The 15348-nt window shown below is 33.4% G+C and overlaps 2 protein-coding genes across 2 annotated transcripts; both read right to left on the reverse strand.

The window, feature by feature from the left end:
• Positions 1-2413: 2413 nt before the first annotated feature.
• On the reverse strand, positions 2414-5814 carry LOC111314870 (putative receptor protein kinase ZmPK1). Its single transcript, XM_022916485.2, has one exon. It carries the CDS (start codon positions 5114-5116, stop codon positions 2714-2716), a length of 2403 nt encoding a protein of 800 aa, XP_022772220.2. The 5' UTR covers positions 5117-5814; the 3' UTR covers positions 2414-2713.
• Positions 5815-7327: 1513 nt separating this feature from the next.
• LOC111314871 (putative receptor protein kinase ZmPK1) lies at positions 7328-11137 on the reverse strand. The gene has a single exon (XM_022916486.2). It carries the CDS (start codon positions 10473-10475, stop codon positions 8073-8075), a length of 2403 nt encoding a protein of 800 aa, XP_022772221.2. The 5' UTR covers positions 10476-11137; the 3' UTR covers positions 7328-8072.
• Positions 11138-15348: the final 4211 nt, after the last annotated feature.

The following is a 15348-nucleotide window of genomic DNA, read 5'->3' on the forward strand; positions in this document are numbered from 1 at the left end:
TTTGTACCAAGCTCTGACCTTAGTGTATTCTTATAAGAATAGAAAAAGAGGATAGTTAAAGGTAAAATCAGGAAGTGTTCCTTACATTTACACTCCGACGGGTTAGTCAATTAGGATCAAGTCAAAAAATTAGTAAGAAGGTAAGAAGGGGAGAAAGATATGGATTAGATGAACCTACCTTCATGATGCTTAGGTCTTAATATTTATAGGCAAGCTAAAAAGGACAAAAAAAGGACAATTAAGATAGGGTCGAGCTGAGGTGGCATTGACTATGTCAAATGACTTGACATGTTAAGTCGACACAAATAACCAAGATACCCTTGATTGTTTGCTGAAGGCTTTGAGAGAGGAAAATACTACTATGCCATTTTGACCAGTATATGCCCCTAACACTATATCCTCTCATCAAGCGATTTAAGTATTAGATCATCAAATTTATTACTAACGTCTCCAGTGTGAAGCAAGTTGGTTACATGGTTTGCTAAAGGCCGACATTGCAGAAAAAGATCCGTTTTGAACGATGACTAGCTTTGACCTACAGTCTAACCTAATGATATCGTACCTTTTTTACCGGTCAAGTTCATTGGAAAAGAGCTTTTCTGCTAAGGATCCATGCTCCATAAATTCATAAACAAGCAGCCTATGCTTTTCCTCTACGCAAAATCCTCACATTTTGTTCAAGTTCATGTGGTTAAGCTTCCCAATGGTGTTTACTTCTGCTAGGAACTCAGCTTCTCCTTGATTTGCTTCATTCAGTCGCTTGATTGCTACAACTCTACCATTAGGTAGCATACCTTTGTACACAACACCTACCCCTCCTCTTCAATTTCTTCATTGAAGTTTTCTGTTGCCTCTTTCAGCTCATCAAATGTGAATCTCTTGAATCCAATTGCTGTGAGGAGTTAACCTTCTTTAGCTACATTCTTCTCTTGCCTAGCTCTATCTAAGAACAAATAAACCAAAAAGATGGAGATAATCTCAACTCCTCCTAATGCAGTTGCAAACCAGAGCATGAATCACATTTTCTTGGCTTTTAGCGTAACTTCTTTCTAGCTCAATAGTACCATTTTTTGGGCAATCTAAACTAATTTCCTGCAAAAGCTCCTTTTTCTTGTTGGAGATATATGATTTGAGCAGCTTTACATAGACGTCTCCATTAATTAAGCCAGATGTTTCGCGCCCGTTCCGTAATAGAAAACAATAGAAAACATCTCCGGTGAATCCATATTGAAAGCCTTTACATTGGGCCCTCTGTAGGCATTCAGTTTCACACTCCTTTTAAGGTTTTATTGGGAAAAAATCCAAAATCATCATAACCATAAAATTCAGCATTACGAAAATGGATAAAAGTATATTCACTAGCATTGAGGGAAAAATCATTTTCTGGTTCACAACCGTAAGACCAATCAGTTTGATTCTTCATCTTGAATCCTTCAAGGCAAGAGCATTCCTCCCAGTACTCGGAGAATACCTACAAAGACTATATTCCCTACAAAGGCCATGAATCCTACATGGCTGACTTATAGCTTGCCATGAAACAACCCATGTTTCGTTCATTTCTTCTCTGCTGTACAATCGAAGGTTACCATCATAATCAATGGTCAATCTTCTCTGGATCTAGCTGGCACCGTAATCTATATACCAAAAAGTTAAACTCTCACTTGAACTAAAATTGCCAAAGGAATCGATAATCGCATAAATATATGTATCCAAACAAACCTTTAACCTTTAATTATTTTTAAATAAGTTTTTAACATAAATTAATTTTTTATTTAAAATAATAACTTACTTGAATACAAATTAAAGACTAATAATTTATTTAGATAAAATAAAAATATAAAAATTTATCTAAATAAAATATTAAAATTCAGGGACTCCTTTAATATTTTAACTTTTAAAATTCTTTTCGCAAGTCCCAACATTGTTAATTTTTTAAGTGCAACAAAATAAAACGAGTGATTACAACTATCCCTCCCATACCTTTGAAAAATTGCATATGCAATTTGAACCCAAGAAAATTAAAAAAAAAAAACAAGCTTCATTCTAATGGCAGCACTGAATATGATCTTAAAATATTAAAATCCATTTATAAAACACAACTTCTGTCGTGACTTTTTAATATAATAAAAGTTTTTTAATTGAGCTCTCAAATAAAGTCTGATTTAATTAACTATTTTAGAATATGCTTATGGTTGACTTTTGGACGGTTAATTTCTATTTCTATATAAATAATCAATTTATTTAAGAGAAAACGAAAAGAAAAAGTTAGCTGTCCCCATGACATAGATGTAGACTGGAAATTAAGCCCATAAAAAGACAAAACCAGGGAAAATTAAAACCTCCACATTTTCTGAAGCCTGTAAGCTGTTGAGTTTGCTTCGTTAGTGCTTTGTCTTGAACCAACGATTAGCTACAATGGGAGAAAAAGATTCCTTCCCCAACACTTTTACTTGGATCAAGCGAGGAACCATCATGAAAAAAGTAAAAAAAAAAAAGAAAAAAATCTAAAACGATCATTTATTCAGGTTGTACATATAGAGGGAAAACCAGAGAAATAAAGAGTACAATAGCAATAAATTCCAGCATTTGACGAAAGAACTTTAACACATGCAGAAAAAAAAAATGAGGTTTGCCGAGATTCAATTATTCTTGGATGCATACAACGTGCTAACGGAGCTAAACTAATTAACGCATGGATACATACAAAGTGCTACTAGTTTTCATTTTCACTGTGATGATCAAGAAGCCTCTCAACGACTTCACTCATGGTGGGCCTTACATTCCTGTCTTCCTGTATGCAATCAAGAGCCACTGCAACCAGAATTTCCATCTTTTGCTTATCATAATTGCCTTCCAACAAGGGGTCTACTATTTCTGCAATCCTTGATTCAATTGAATTTGATCCTTTCTTCTCTTCCTTGACCCTACTTCCTGACAAGTATTCCGCCTCCCCTTCAGCACCATCCACAAATTGAATCCCTTCTGTTGGGCTCTTTCCGGTCACTAATTCCAACACAACCATACCGTAGCTGTAAACATCTACTTTGGATGTAATGTGCTGACTAAAAATCCACTCTGGAGCCATGTAACCTCTTGTTCCCCTTATCTTTGAGAAGCTAGAATTGTAGAGCTTACCTCTGTCAAGTATCTTGGACAGGCCAAAATCAGATACCTTTGGTTTGTAGCCGGAGTCCAGCAGTATGTTTTGGGGCTTTACATCACAATGCAAGACCCATTCTAAGCATTCATCATGGAGGTAAGCTAGGCCTTTTGCAGTGCCCAAGGCGATATCATACCTCTTTTGCCAGTCAAGTTCATTGGAAGAGAGCTTTTCCGCTAAGGATCCATGCTCCATATATTCATAAACAAGCAGCCTATGCTTTTTCTCTGCGCAAAATCCCCACATTTTGATCAAGTTCATGTGGTTAAGCTTCCCAATGGTGTTTACTTCTGCTAGGAACTCAGCTTCTCCTTTATTTGCTTCATTCAGTCGCTTGACTGCTACAACTCTATCATCAGGTAGCATACCTTTGTACACAGCACCTGCCCCTCCTCTTCCAATTTCTTCACTGAAGTTTTGTGTTGCCTCTTTCAGCTCGTCAAATGTGAATCTCTTGAATCCAGTTGCTGTGAGGAGACAGCCTTCATTAGCTACATTTTTCTTTTGCCTAGCTCTATTTAAGAACAACCAAACCAATAAGATGGAAGTAATCTCAACTCCCCCCAATGCAAATGCAAAACAGAGCATTAACTTCACTATCACATTTTCTTGGCTTTTAGCATAACTTCTTTCCAGCTTAATAGTAACATTTTTTGGGCAATCTAAACTGATTTCCTGCAAAAGCTTCTTTTTCTTGTTGGAGATATATGATTTGGGCAGCTTTATATAGACGTCTCCTTTAAGGCCGAATCTTTGGAGCCCGTTCCGCAATAGATTCTTAGGGTAACAATAGAAAATTTCACCCATGTCTCGATAGAGAAAGCCTTTACATTGAGCCCTCTGCCGGCATGCAGTTTCACACTCCTTTAAGGTTTTATTGAGAAAAAATCCAAAATCATCATAGCCATAAAAGTCAGCATTATGAACATGGATAAAGGTAAAGTCACTAGCATTGAGGGAAAAATCAGTTTCTGGTTCACAACCGTAAAACCAATCAGTTTGATTATTCACCTTGAATCCTTGAAGGCAAGAGCATTTCCTCCCAGTACTCGGAGAATACCTACAGAGACTATTTTCCCCACAAAGGCCATGAATCTTGCATGGCTGACTTATAGCTTGCCATGAAACAACCCATGTTTCGTTCGTTTCTTCTCTGCTGTACAATCGAAGGTTACCATCATAATCAATGGTCAATCTTCTCTGGATCCAGCTTGCACCGTAATCTATAGACCGAAAAATTAAATTATCACTTGAACTAAAATTGCCAAAGGAGTCAATCATCGCGTTTCTACTACTGTATGTGAACCTTCCATGTTCCCAACTTGAAAAATATGGTTCGGGCCAATAAACACTTGACATCTCAGGACCGTCAAAAAGGAGATGAAGAACACTATCTTCATCGAAAAAGAACTTATAGAAGCCAGAGGAATAGTTGCCTTTTCTTCTTCTAGAGACAAGTGCTGTGTATTTTGTAAATGGTTGTAAAGGAAGAAGGGTATCTGTAGGAGAATCAAAGCTCTGCCATAAAACAGTACCCTTCGAATTACTCAAAACAAGATTACCGTAGTCGTTCAGCTGCAACTGCACTGAAGGCAAGGAAGCAGTGCCCGTGGCCCAAACGTTGAACTGAGCAGCATCAGTTAGGATAAGATTGCCGGTTCCTAAGAGCGAGAGCTTTGACCGCTTTCCGTTAACCGGATGGTCACGGTTTGCCATCCAAACAACGGTGCAATTATGAACAAGACAAGTTGGTTTGCTGAACCATATGGCAAAAGTATAAGCATTTTCGCCAACAGGATAAAAGCCAGCTGAGAAAGTGCCCGATGGCGATATTATAACATCTTCCGGATTCTCCACGGAAAGAGATGCACCTTTGCTCAAGTCTTGATATGTTGAAGATGACAATGGAGTTAACAATATCAAAGATAAAATAAGTGAAAAATATAAGGAACCCATTCGGAGCTTCAAGGTGAAAGTTAAAGCTGGGGATAGTTAGGGTTCATCTTTAAGCAGCTTAAAAAGACATTTGCCTAAAGTCATGTGTTAAATTCTTAGTTTTAGTACCCAAAATTCAAATCTGGACAACAGCAAATAAAAAAATTGAGAAGATATGAATTCGTTGCATTCTTCCTTACGGCCCATAAGGGAAGAATACTGTGGTGTTTTCGGGATTGTTGGACTCAAGTTTCACTTTCTCCAAATAATTAAAAAAAAAAAAAAAAGAGAAAAAACTTTGTTATTCTAAAATAATAAAAATATATTTTAGTACTACACTTGACATCGAAAGCAGAAGGTTGGCAACCAACAGGGGCAAGCACATGAGCTTTAACTGTAGATTCTCGCACAAATGTATAGATACAAAGTGTTCGTAACGGCAATGCAAACATCTCAAGTTTCAAAACTTTTACCAGCCTATGGAAAAGCATTGATGAAAGTAAAAAGAACCTACCAACCACTCTTTGGTGTGTGTACAAATGATTGGCAAACGTGTTTGGATTTAATTATCTCATTTATTGATGCTCGTCTCAACATCTTCTGCAACATGGTATGTAGATAGTAATATAGCATTCTGATTCTTCTGCAAGAATTTGCAATGAAAAGACATCTTGATCTATCAGCAGAGTTTGATAATAACAAGATTCCCAGAAGCGAAATAAAAGTATCATATCGGTTATGCAATAACAAAATGACATAATTATGGGGGAAAACCCTAAAAATGTAAATAAAATGATAATTTCCACACTAGATTTGGCTTTGTAGTTAAAAAATAACAAAGAACTTAGATTATAAGAGATTATTGCAGATGAAGTTAGCAAGAATTATACATGATTGCAGAAAAATTAGACCCAACAAGCGACATCAAAATCAATTATCCACATGACATCATTGACTTTGGAATTTGGAAAAACAGATTACTTAGCTCTTGCAAAAGGAAAAAAAAAAAAGAAGAAAGGAACTTGACACTGGGACCTCTCATTTCCGCGTAATATTTTTCAAGAAGCAGGTGTGGGACCAATGCATTAGAAATTAATTAACTTTATCGAAGGGGAACTTTTAATCAATTCAAAAGGTAAATAGAGATTTTTTTTTACAGTTGAAATTATAGTTATTAAATCCCAATCGGTTGAAAGGTCGGATTGGTTGACGTCTTGATTCGAGTCGATTATTTATTTGAACTATTGAGCAATTGATTAGAAAAATTTTTAATTAATTTATTGAGTTTTTTTATTAATTCAGATCAATTAAATGTGACTTTTCAAAATGATTTTAAAATCATAGTTAATTTAATTTTTGCATACTAAGTATTGGTTCTTCCATTCTCAAATAAAAATTATTTTTCTAAAAAAATTAAAAATAAATATATATATTTTAAAATTAAAAAATATATAATTATTGTAATATAATTATTATAAATGATATGCTCTGAGTAAGCTCAGTTTTCTTTAATCAATAGTCATGCGTTATATTAGTAAAGTGTTAGATTTTCAATTTTGATAATCAAAGTTTAAATTTTGTCAACTTTAAGTATAAAAAAAATTAGTATTCTTTACAATTTTAAATAATAATGAATATTTTTAATTTATATATCATAATTTTTTAAATTTATACAATTAAAAAAAATATTTATATAACATATAATTTTATTTATAATATTTTAAAATATTTTTATTAATTCAATATTGATCTGAATTATCCACCGATTGAATCACACGATTTGAAATCTTTAACGGATAAGTTCAATTCAATTAAGAATAATTATAGAAATTAATATAATTTACATTCAAATAAGTCGTTAAATTTTAATTTGTACGTAAATAAATTTTTAAAATTTAATTTATACTTAAAAAAGCTTTTAACGTAAATTAATTTTTTTTGTTGAAAATAATTACTTAATTGGATATAAATTAAAGAATAATAATCTATTTGAGTCCAATAAAAATATAAAAATTTATCTGAATAAAATATTAAAATTTAGGAACTCTTTTTATATTTTAACCTTTGAAATTATTTCCTCTAGTACCAAATTTGCAACAAAAAAATACGTATGATTACAACTATCTCTCTCATAACTTTGAAATTTTGAGTATGCAATTTGAACCCAAAAAAATTGAAAAACTAAAGTAAACTTCGTTTTAATGGCAGCAAATGAATATGATCTTAAAATATTATAATCCAGTTATAAAACACAATTTCGGTCGTGACTTTGCAATATAATAAAAGCTTTTTAATTGAACTCTCAAATAATATTTTACTTAATTACTTTTTCGTGGTTAATTTCTATTTTTATATAAATAAACAATTTATATAAAAATTTTATAGCTTTCATTTCTTGATCTAGTGACCACTTGAACTTTTAAAAATATATAAAAACTTAATTTCAAGTCTCTCCCCGCTTGTAATCAGGCTTTGACCAACCTTGAAAAAAAAAAAAAAGAAAAAGTTAGCTGTCCCCATGACGTAGATGTAGATTGGAAATTAAGCCTAAAAAAAGACAAAACCAGGGAAAATTAAAACCTCCGCATTTTCTGAAGCCTGTAAGCTGTTGAGTTTGCTTCGTCGGTGCTTTGTCTTGACCCAACGATTAGCTACAATGGGAGAAAAAGATTCCTCCCCCAACACTTTTACTTGGATCAAGCGAGGAACCATCATGAAAAAAGTTAAAAAATAAAAATCTAAGACGATCATTTATTCAGGTTGTACATATAGAGGGAAAACCAAAGAAATAAAGAGTACAATAGTAATGAATTCCAGCATTTGAGGAAAGAACTTTAACACATGCAGAAAATGAAAAGAAAAAAAAACACAAAACAGAATGCTGAAAAGAGGTTTGGCGAGCTTCAATTATTCTTGGATGCATACAAAGTGCTAATGGAGCTAAACTAATTAATGCATGGATGCATACAAAGTGCTACTAGTTTTCATTTTCACTGTGATGATCAAGAAGCCTCTCAACGACTTCACTCATGGTGGGCCTTACATTCCTGTCTTCCTGTATGCAATCAAGAGCCACTGCAACCAGAATTTCCATCTTTTGCTTATCATAATTGCCTTCCAACAAGGGGTCTACTATTTCTGCAATCCTTGATTCAATTGAATTTGATCCTTTCTTCTCTTCCTTGACCCTCCTTCCTGACAAGTATTCCGCCTCCCCTTCAGCACCATCCACAAATTGAATCCCTTCTGTTGGACTCCTTCCGGTCACTAATTCCAACACAACCATACCGTAGCTGTAAACATCTACTTTGGATGTAATGTGCTGACTAAAAATCCACTCTGGAGCCATGTAACGTCTTGTTCCCCTTATCTTTGAGAAGCTAGAATTGTAGAGCTTACCTCTGTCAAGTATCTTGGACAGGCCAAAATCAGATACCTTTGGTTTGTAGCCAGAGTCCAGCAGTATGTTTTGGGGCTTTACATCACAATGCAAGACCCATTCTAAGCATTCATCATGGAGGTAAGCTAGGCCTTTTGCAGTGCCCGAGGCGATATCATACCTCTTTTGCCAGTCAAGTTCATTGGAAGAGAGCTTTTCCGCTAAGGATCTATGCTCCATATATTCATAAACAAGCAGCCTGTGCTTTTTCTCTGCGCAAAATCCCCACATTTCGATCAAATTCATGTGGTTAAGCTTCCCAATGGTGTTTACTTCTGCTAGGAACTCAGCTTCGCCTTGATTTACTTCATTCAGTCGCTTGACTGCTACAACTCTACCATCAGGCAGCATACCTTTGTACACAACACCTGACCCTCCTCTTCCAATTTCTTCACTGAAGTTTTGTGTTGCCTCTTTCAGCTCATCAAATGAGAATCTCTTGAATCCAGTTGCTGCGAGGAGGTAGCCTTCATTAGCTACATTCTTCTCTTGCCTAGCTCTATTTAAGATCAACCAAACCAAAAAGATGGAAATAATCTCAACTCCTCCCAATGCACATAAAAAACAGAGCATGAACTTCACTATCACATTTTCTTGGCTTTTAGCGTAACTTCTTTCCAGCTTAATAGTACCATTTTTTGGGCAATCTAAACTGATTTCCTGCAAAAGCTCCTTTTTTTTGTTGGAGATATATGATTTGGGCAGCTTTATATAGACGTCTCCATTGAAGCCAGATGTTTGGTGTCCGTTCCGCAATAGATTCTTAAGGTAACAATAGAAAACTACAACGTTGGATTGATATTGAAAGCCTTTGCATTGGGCCCTCTGCAAGCATGCAGTTTCACACTCCTTTAAGGTTTTATTGAGAAAAAATCCAAAATTATCATAACCATAAAAGTCAGCGTTACGAACATGGATAAAAGTTAACTCACTAGCATTGAGGGAAAAATCATTTTCTGGTTCACAACCGTAAGACCAATCAGTTTGATTCTTCACCTTGAATCCTTGAAGGCAAGAGCATTTCCTCCCAGTACTCGGAGAATACCTACAGAGACTATTTTCCCCACAAAGGCCATGAATCGAGCATGGCTGACTTATAGCTTGCCATGAAACAACCCATGTTTCGTTCGTTTCTTCTCTGCTGTACAATCGAAGGTTACCATCATAATCAATGGTCAACCTTCTCTGGATCCAGCTTGCACCGTAATCTATAGACCGAAAAATTAAATTATCACTTGAACTAAAATTGCCAAAGGAATCGATCGTTGCATTTCTCCTGTTGTAGCTGAACCTTTCTTGATTCCAGCTTGGAATCCATGGATAGGGCCAATAAACACTTGACATCTGAGGACCCTCAAAAAGGAGACGAAGAACACTATCATCATCGAAAAAGAACTTATAGAATCCAGAAGAATAGTTGCCTTTTCTTCTTCTAGAGACAAGTGCTGTGTATCTGGTGAATGGTTGTAGAGGAAGAAGGGTATCTGTAGGAGAATCAAAGCTCTGCCATAAAATAGTACCCTCAGAATTACTCAGAATAAGATTACCGTAGTCGTTGAGCTGCAACTGCACTGAGGGCAGGGAAACTGTGCCTGTGGCCCAAACGTTGAACTGAGCAGCATCAGTTAGAATAAGATTGCCAGTTCCTAAGAGCGAAAGCTTAGACCGCCGTCCGTTAATCGGATGATCACGGTTTGCCATCCAAACAACGGTGCAATTATGAACAAGACAAGTTGGTTTGCTGAACCATATGGCAAAAGCATAAGCATTTTCGCCAACAGGATAAAAGCCAGCAGAAAAAGTGCCCGTTGGTGATATTATAACATCTCCCGGATTCTCCACAGAAAGAGATGATCCTTCGCTCAAGTTTTGATATGTTGAAGATGACAATGGAGTTAACAACATCAAAGATAAAATAAGTGAAAAATATAAGAAACCCATTCGAAGCTTCAAGGTGAAAGTTAAAATAGGGGATAGTTAGGGTTTATCTTTAACCAGCTTAAATAGACATTTGCCCGAACTCGTATTAAATTCTTAGTTTTAGTAACCAAAATTCAAATCTTCAAGGTATCAAATAAAAATTTGAGAATAAATGAATTCATTGCATTCTTCCCTACGGCTTACAAGGGAAGAATGCATTGCATTCGTGTTCTCCGGAATGTCAGACCCAAGTGTCACGTTCTCCAAATAATATAAAAGAAAAAAAAAGTAAAGAAAGTTTGTGATGCTTGAAGAATAAAAATATATTTTAGGACTACACTTTGACAACGAAATCAGAAGGCTGGCAACCAACAGTGAAAAGCACAAAGAAGAAAGACTTGACGTTTCCCGCCGGTGGGATTTCTGATTAGGTTGCGAAGGCTTGGTTATTTTGTCTAGCTAGGAAAGCTAAAACTTGTTGTTGATTGACAAAATTTTGTGTTATTAGCTTGATACAAAAAGGTCCATGCTGAAACCTATACGGACTAATTAATGCAGGTTTTAACGGTAACTTCAAAACTGATATGACTGCTGATAGTGATCAGAGTCTGAGACCTTAGTTTGACCGTACGAAAAAAGGGTGTGACCCAAAGGGTTAAATTTCCGCCATGTTTCCTTTATCGTGCAAGGAAGGAGGTCATAAGTTAATGAGATTCAATTCAAATTCAATGCCCCTGTAAAAAAAAGTACGATTAGGAACTTGACTTTGGTGATCGGACTTGCGAGGAAAATACAGGTGTTTTAGAAAGAATATTAAAAAAAAAAAAAAAACTGTTTTTCTTCAATTCTAACAAAAACTTTTGAGAAATTTACTGAACTACCGCCCGCCAATGGCCTACAAAATTGCCTGCGTACTCTATGATGTATTACGTTCGTTAATTCCCTTTCATTTTCATAGGTTTATAATCGTAAAGTTTATTTAGATTTCGCCTTAAAAGCGATGAAATAAATAAATAATTTTTTGGGATTTTGAACTATGCATCTTTGGATTTGTCCAATGCATAAAAGATCTGTTAATTTTATTGAAGGAAAACTTTTAACAGTTTCAAAAGTTAGTTAGAGATTTTTTTTATAGTTGAAATTATAGTTATTAAATCCCAATCATCTGGGTGGTAGAATTGGTTGACCTCTTGATTCGGCCCGATTATTTATTTGAATTATTTTATGCATTTGATTAGAAAAAATTCAAATTAATTAATTTATTTTTTTATTAATTCAGATAGATTAAATATCATTTTTTTAATGATTTTAAAATCATATTTAACTTTATTTTTGCATACTAATTATTGGTTCGTCCATTCTCTCATAAAAATTATTTTTCTTAAAAAATTAAAAATAAAAAATAGAAATATATTTTTTAAAACTAAAAAGCAAAATTATTATAATATACTTATTCTGGATGGTATGCTTTTAGTAAGTTTAGTTTTCTTTGGCCATCAGTCATGTGTTATATCAATAAAATACTAGATTCTTAATTTCAGTAATTAAAATTAAAATTTTGACAATTTTAAATATTAAAAAGAACTTTGTTTTCTATGTAATTTTTAAATAATAATAAATATTTTTAATTCGTATATCATAAATTTTTAAAATTAAGACAATTAAAAAAATATTTATATAACATGTAATTTTATTTATAATATTTTAAAATAATTTTATGAATTCAATCTTGATCTAAATTATCCGTAGATTGAATCACATCGGTTCAGTTGAGAATTATTATAGAAAATTATATAATTTACAATTCTCTTTTTTTTTTTTTTTTACTTTTTCACTATCGAATTAATTGCCATATCATATGATTCTCTATGAATAAGTTTGGCGAGTTAGCATTAAATAAGGTGAACTGAAATTTCTAAGAAAATCGAGAGAAGTGAAATCCTCTATGTTAAATAGAGAAAGTTTTGACATTTATCACTGCTTAATTTCGTAGAATGGAAGATTTGAAATGTTCATCTGGCCAAGCATCCTGATTGTTCAAACAAGATCAGAGATGGAAATTAGACATGCCAAACCATAAAAGCCATTTATCACTAGGCCATTTGTGAAGAGATAATCTATTAATTAAAGCCCTTGAAATGGTTTCTTATACTAAATGGGCCTAATATGTGAGCCTACTTCAAACAATAACATTGTTGTTCAGCCCAAGTTTAGTTTGGGGATTTCAAATTTTTTTGCCCTAAACTCAATTCTCGCGCCGGTTGATTTGAAAATTTTTTTATTTTTATTTTTTAAAAAATATATTTAATAAACGAAAATTAAAATTATTTTTTAAAATGTAAAAATAAATAAATAAAATATTCAATAATATTACTATTAATGTTATATAATTATAAATATAATATATATTTATTAATTAATAAAATTAAAATTGTTTAAATATTATAACTCGCAAAACATAAAAAAAAATAATGTATATCTCTTTTTTTCACAATTGAAAATATCTTTTTTTTGTTTTTATATTTCAACTCATTTTCAATTTTGTTTTCTAAAACTTTTTTTTTATTTTTAATTACCAAATACGTTATTTACTTATATTTTTCATTTTCTTGAAAAATAAAAGCAAAAAATTGTTCTGTTTCTAAAATTAAATATTATCGTAAATTATATCAATTTTTATAATAATTCTCAATTGAACCAAATTGATCGGTTAAAGAATTTAGATCATATGATTCAATAGGTGGATAATTCAAATCAATATTAAATTAATAAAAATATTTTACAATATTATAAATAAAATTGTATGTTATATAAATATTTTCTTTAATTGTATAAATTTTAAAAATTATGATATATGAATAAAAAATATTCATTAGCATTTAAAAATTATAAAAAAAAATAATTTTTTTACTTAAAATTATCAAGATCTGAATTTTAATTATCGAAATTAAAAATTTAACGCTTACTCAAGATAATGACTGTTACCTTAAAAAAAAACTAAACTTATTAGAAGCATATTGCCGACAATAATTATATTACAATAAAATTAACTAATCTCTTACTCATTGGACAAAACAAAAAATATATGGTCAGAAATCCCAAAAAATTATCTATTTACTTCATCGCTTTTCAGGCAAATACGATTGTAAACTTATGAAAATGAAAAAGAATTAAAGAACGTAACATATCATAAAGCACTTCAATAACAACCCATGTAATGTAACTTTATTTCAATAAAAAAAAATAGTGTTCATGGGTTTCTGTTCATGATTTTGTAACTCGGATTCCACCAGTCAATATTTTTATCATTACATGTTAGTATAATTCATTTCTTGTTACCGGGCCTCTCACATCTGTGTGGCGAATGATAATGATGCTAGCCTAAACTATTAGCTCATTTACCTTGCATTTTCTGCTTATGGATTCTGGTGCCGCAGCTGCTTTTTGCAAAATATTAGGCAGGCAATTGCGCAGGCCTTTACGGGGGAGTCAACTCCCAAAGTGGTGCGGATGAACTATTGGGCCCAGCCTAGGTTCCTGTTTTTTTGTCCAAGAACTAAGCAATCTGTTTTTCCAAGTTCTAAAGTCAATGATGTCATGCCGAAAATTGATTTTGACGTTGGTTGTTGGGTCTAATTTTCTGCAATCATCTGTAATTTTTTCTAACTTTATCTGTAATAATCTCTCGTAATTTAAGTTATTTGTTATTTTTTTAACTACAAAGCCAAATCTAGTGTGGAAATTATCATTTTATTGATTTTTTTAGGGTTTTTCCCCATAATCATGCTACTCTATTCTTTCATAATCGATCTGATACTTTTATTTCCCTTATAGGAAGATGACATCTTGTTGTCATCAAACTCTTCTGATACATCAAGATGTCTTCTCATTGCTAGTTTTTGCAGAAGAATCTGAATGCCATATTTCTATCTACATGCCATGTCGCAGAAGATGTTAAGACGAGCATCAATGAACAAGATAATTAGATCCAGACACGTTTGCCAATCATTTGCACACAGCCCAAAAGTGGTTGGTTGCTTTTTCTACCTTTCATCAATGCTTTTCCATAGGCTAGTAAAAGTTTTGAAACTTGAGATATTTGTATTAGCCTTGCAAACAGTTTGTATCCATTCATTTTTTCGAGACTCCACAGTTAAAGCTCACCTGCTTGTCCCTGTTGGTTGCCAACTTTGACGAAGTGCAGTTCTATAAGATATTTTTCTTCTTTTTTTTTTGTATTATTTGGAGACAGTGAAACCTAAGTCTAACATGCCTGAGAAGACCTATGCACAGTATTCTTCCCTTATAGGCCGTAAGGAAGAATGCAATGAATTTATTTCTTCTCAATTTTCTTACTTGATGCTATGGAGATCTGAATTTTGGTTACTAAAAGTAAGAATTTAACACATGACTTTAGAGAAATGTCTTTTTAAGCTGCTTAAAGATGAACCCTAACTATCCCCTGGTTTAACTTTCACCTTGAAGCTCCAAATGTGTTCCTTATATTTTGCACTTATTTTATTTTTGACATTGTTAGCTCCATTGTCATCTTCAACATATCAAAACTTGAGCGAAGGGTCATCTCTTTTCGTGGAAAATCCGGGTGATGTTATAATATCACCAACGGGCACTTTCTCAGCTGGGTTTTATTCTGTAGGCGAAAATGCTTATACGTTTGCCATATGGTTCGGCAAACCAGCATGTCTTGTTCATAATTGCACCGTTGTTTGGATGGCAAACCGTGATCATCCAGTTAACGGAAGGCGGTCAAAGCTCTCGCTCTTAGGAACCGGCAATCTTATCCTAACTGATGCTGCTCAGTTCAACGTTTGGGCCACGGGCACTGCTTCCCAGACCTCAGTGCAGTTGCAGCTCAACAACTACGGTAATCTTG

This window comes from Durio zibethinus, chromosome 20 (genome assembly GCF_047325235.1).
Source record: "Durio zibethinus cultivar Kanyao isolate XHJ-2024 chromosome 20, ASM4732523v1, whole genome shotgun sequence".
Taxonomy (NCBI): domain Eukaryota; kingdom Viridiplantae; phylum Streptophyta; class Magnoliopsida; order Malvales; family Malvaceae; genus Durio; species Durio zibethinus.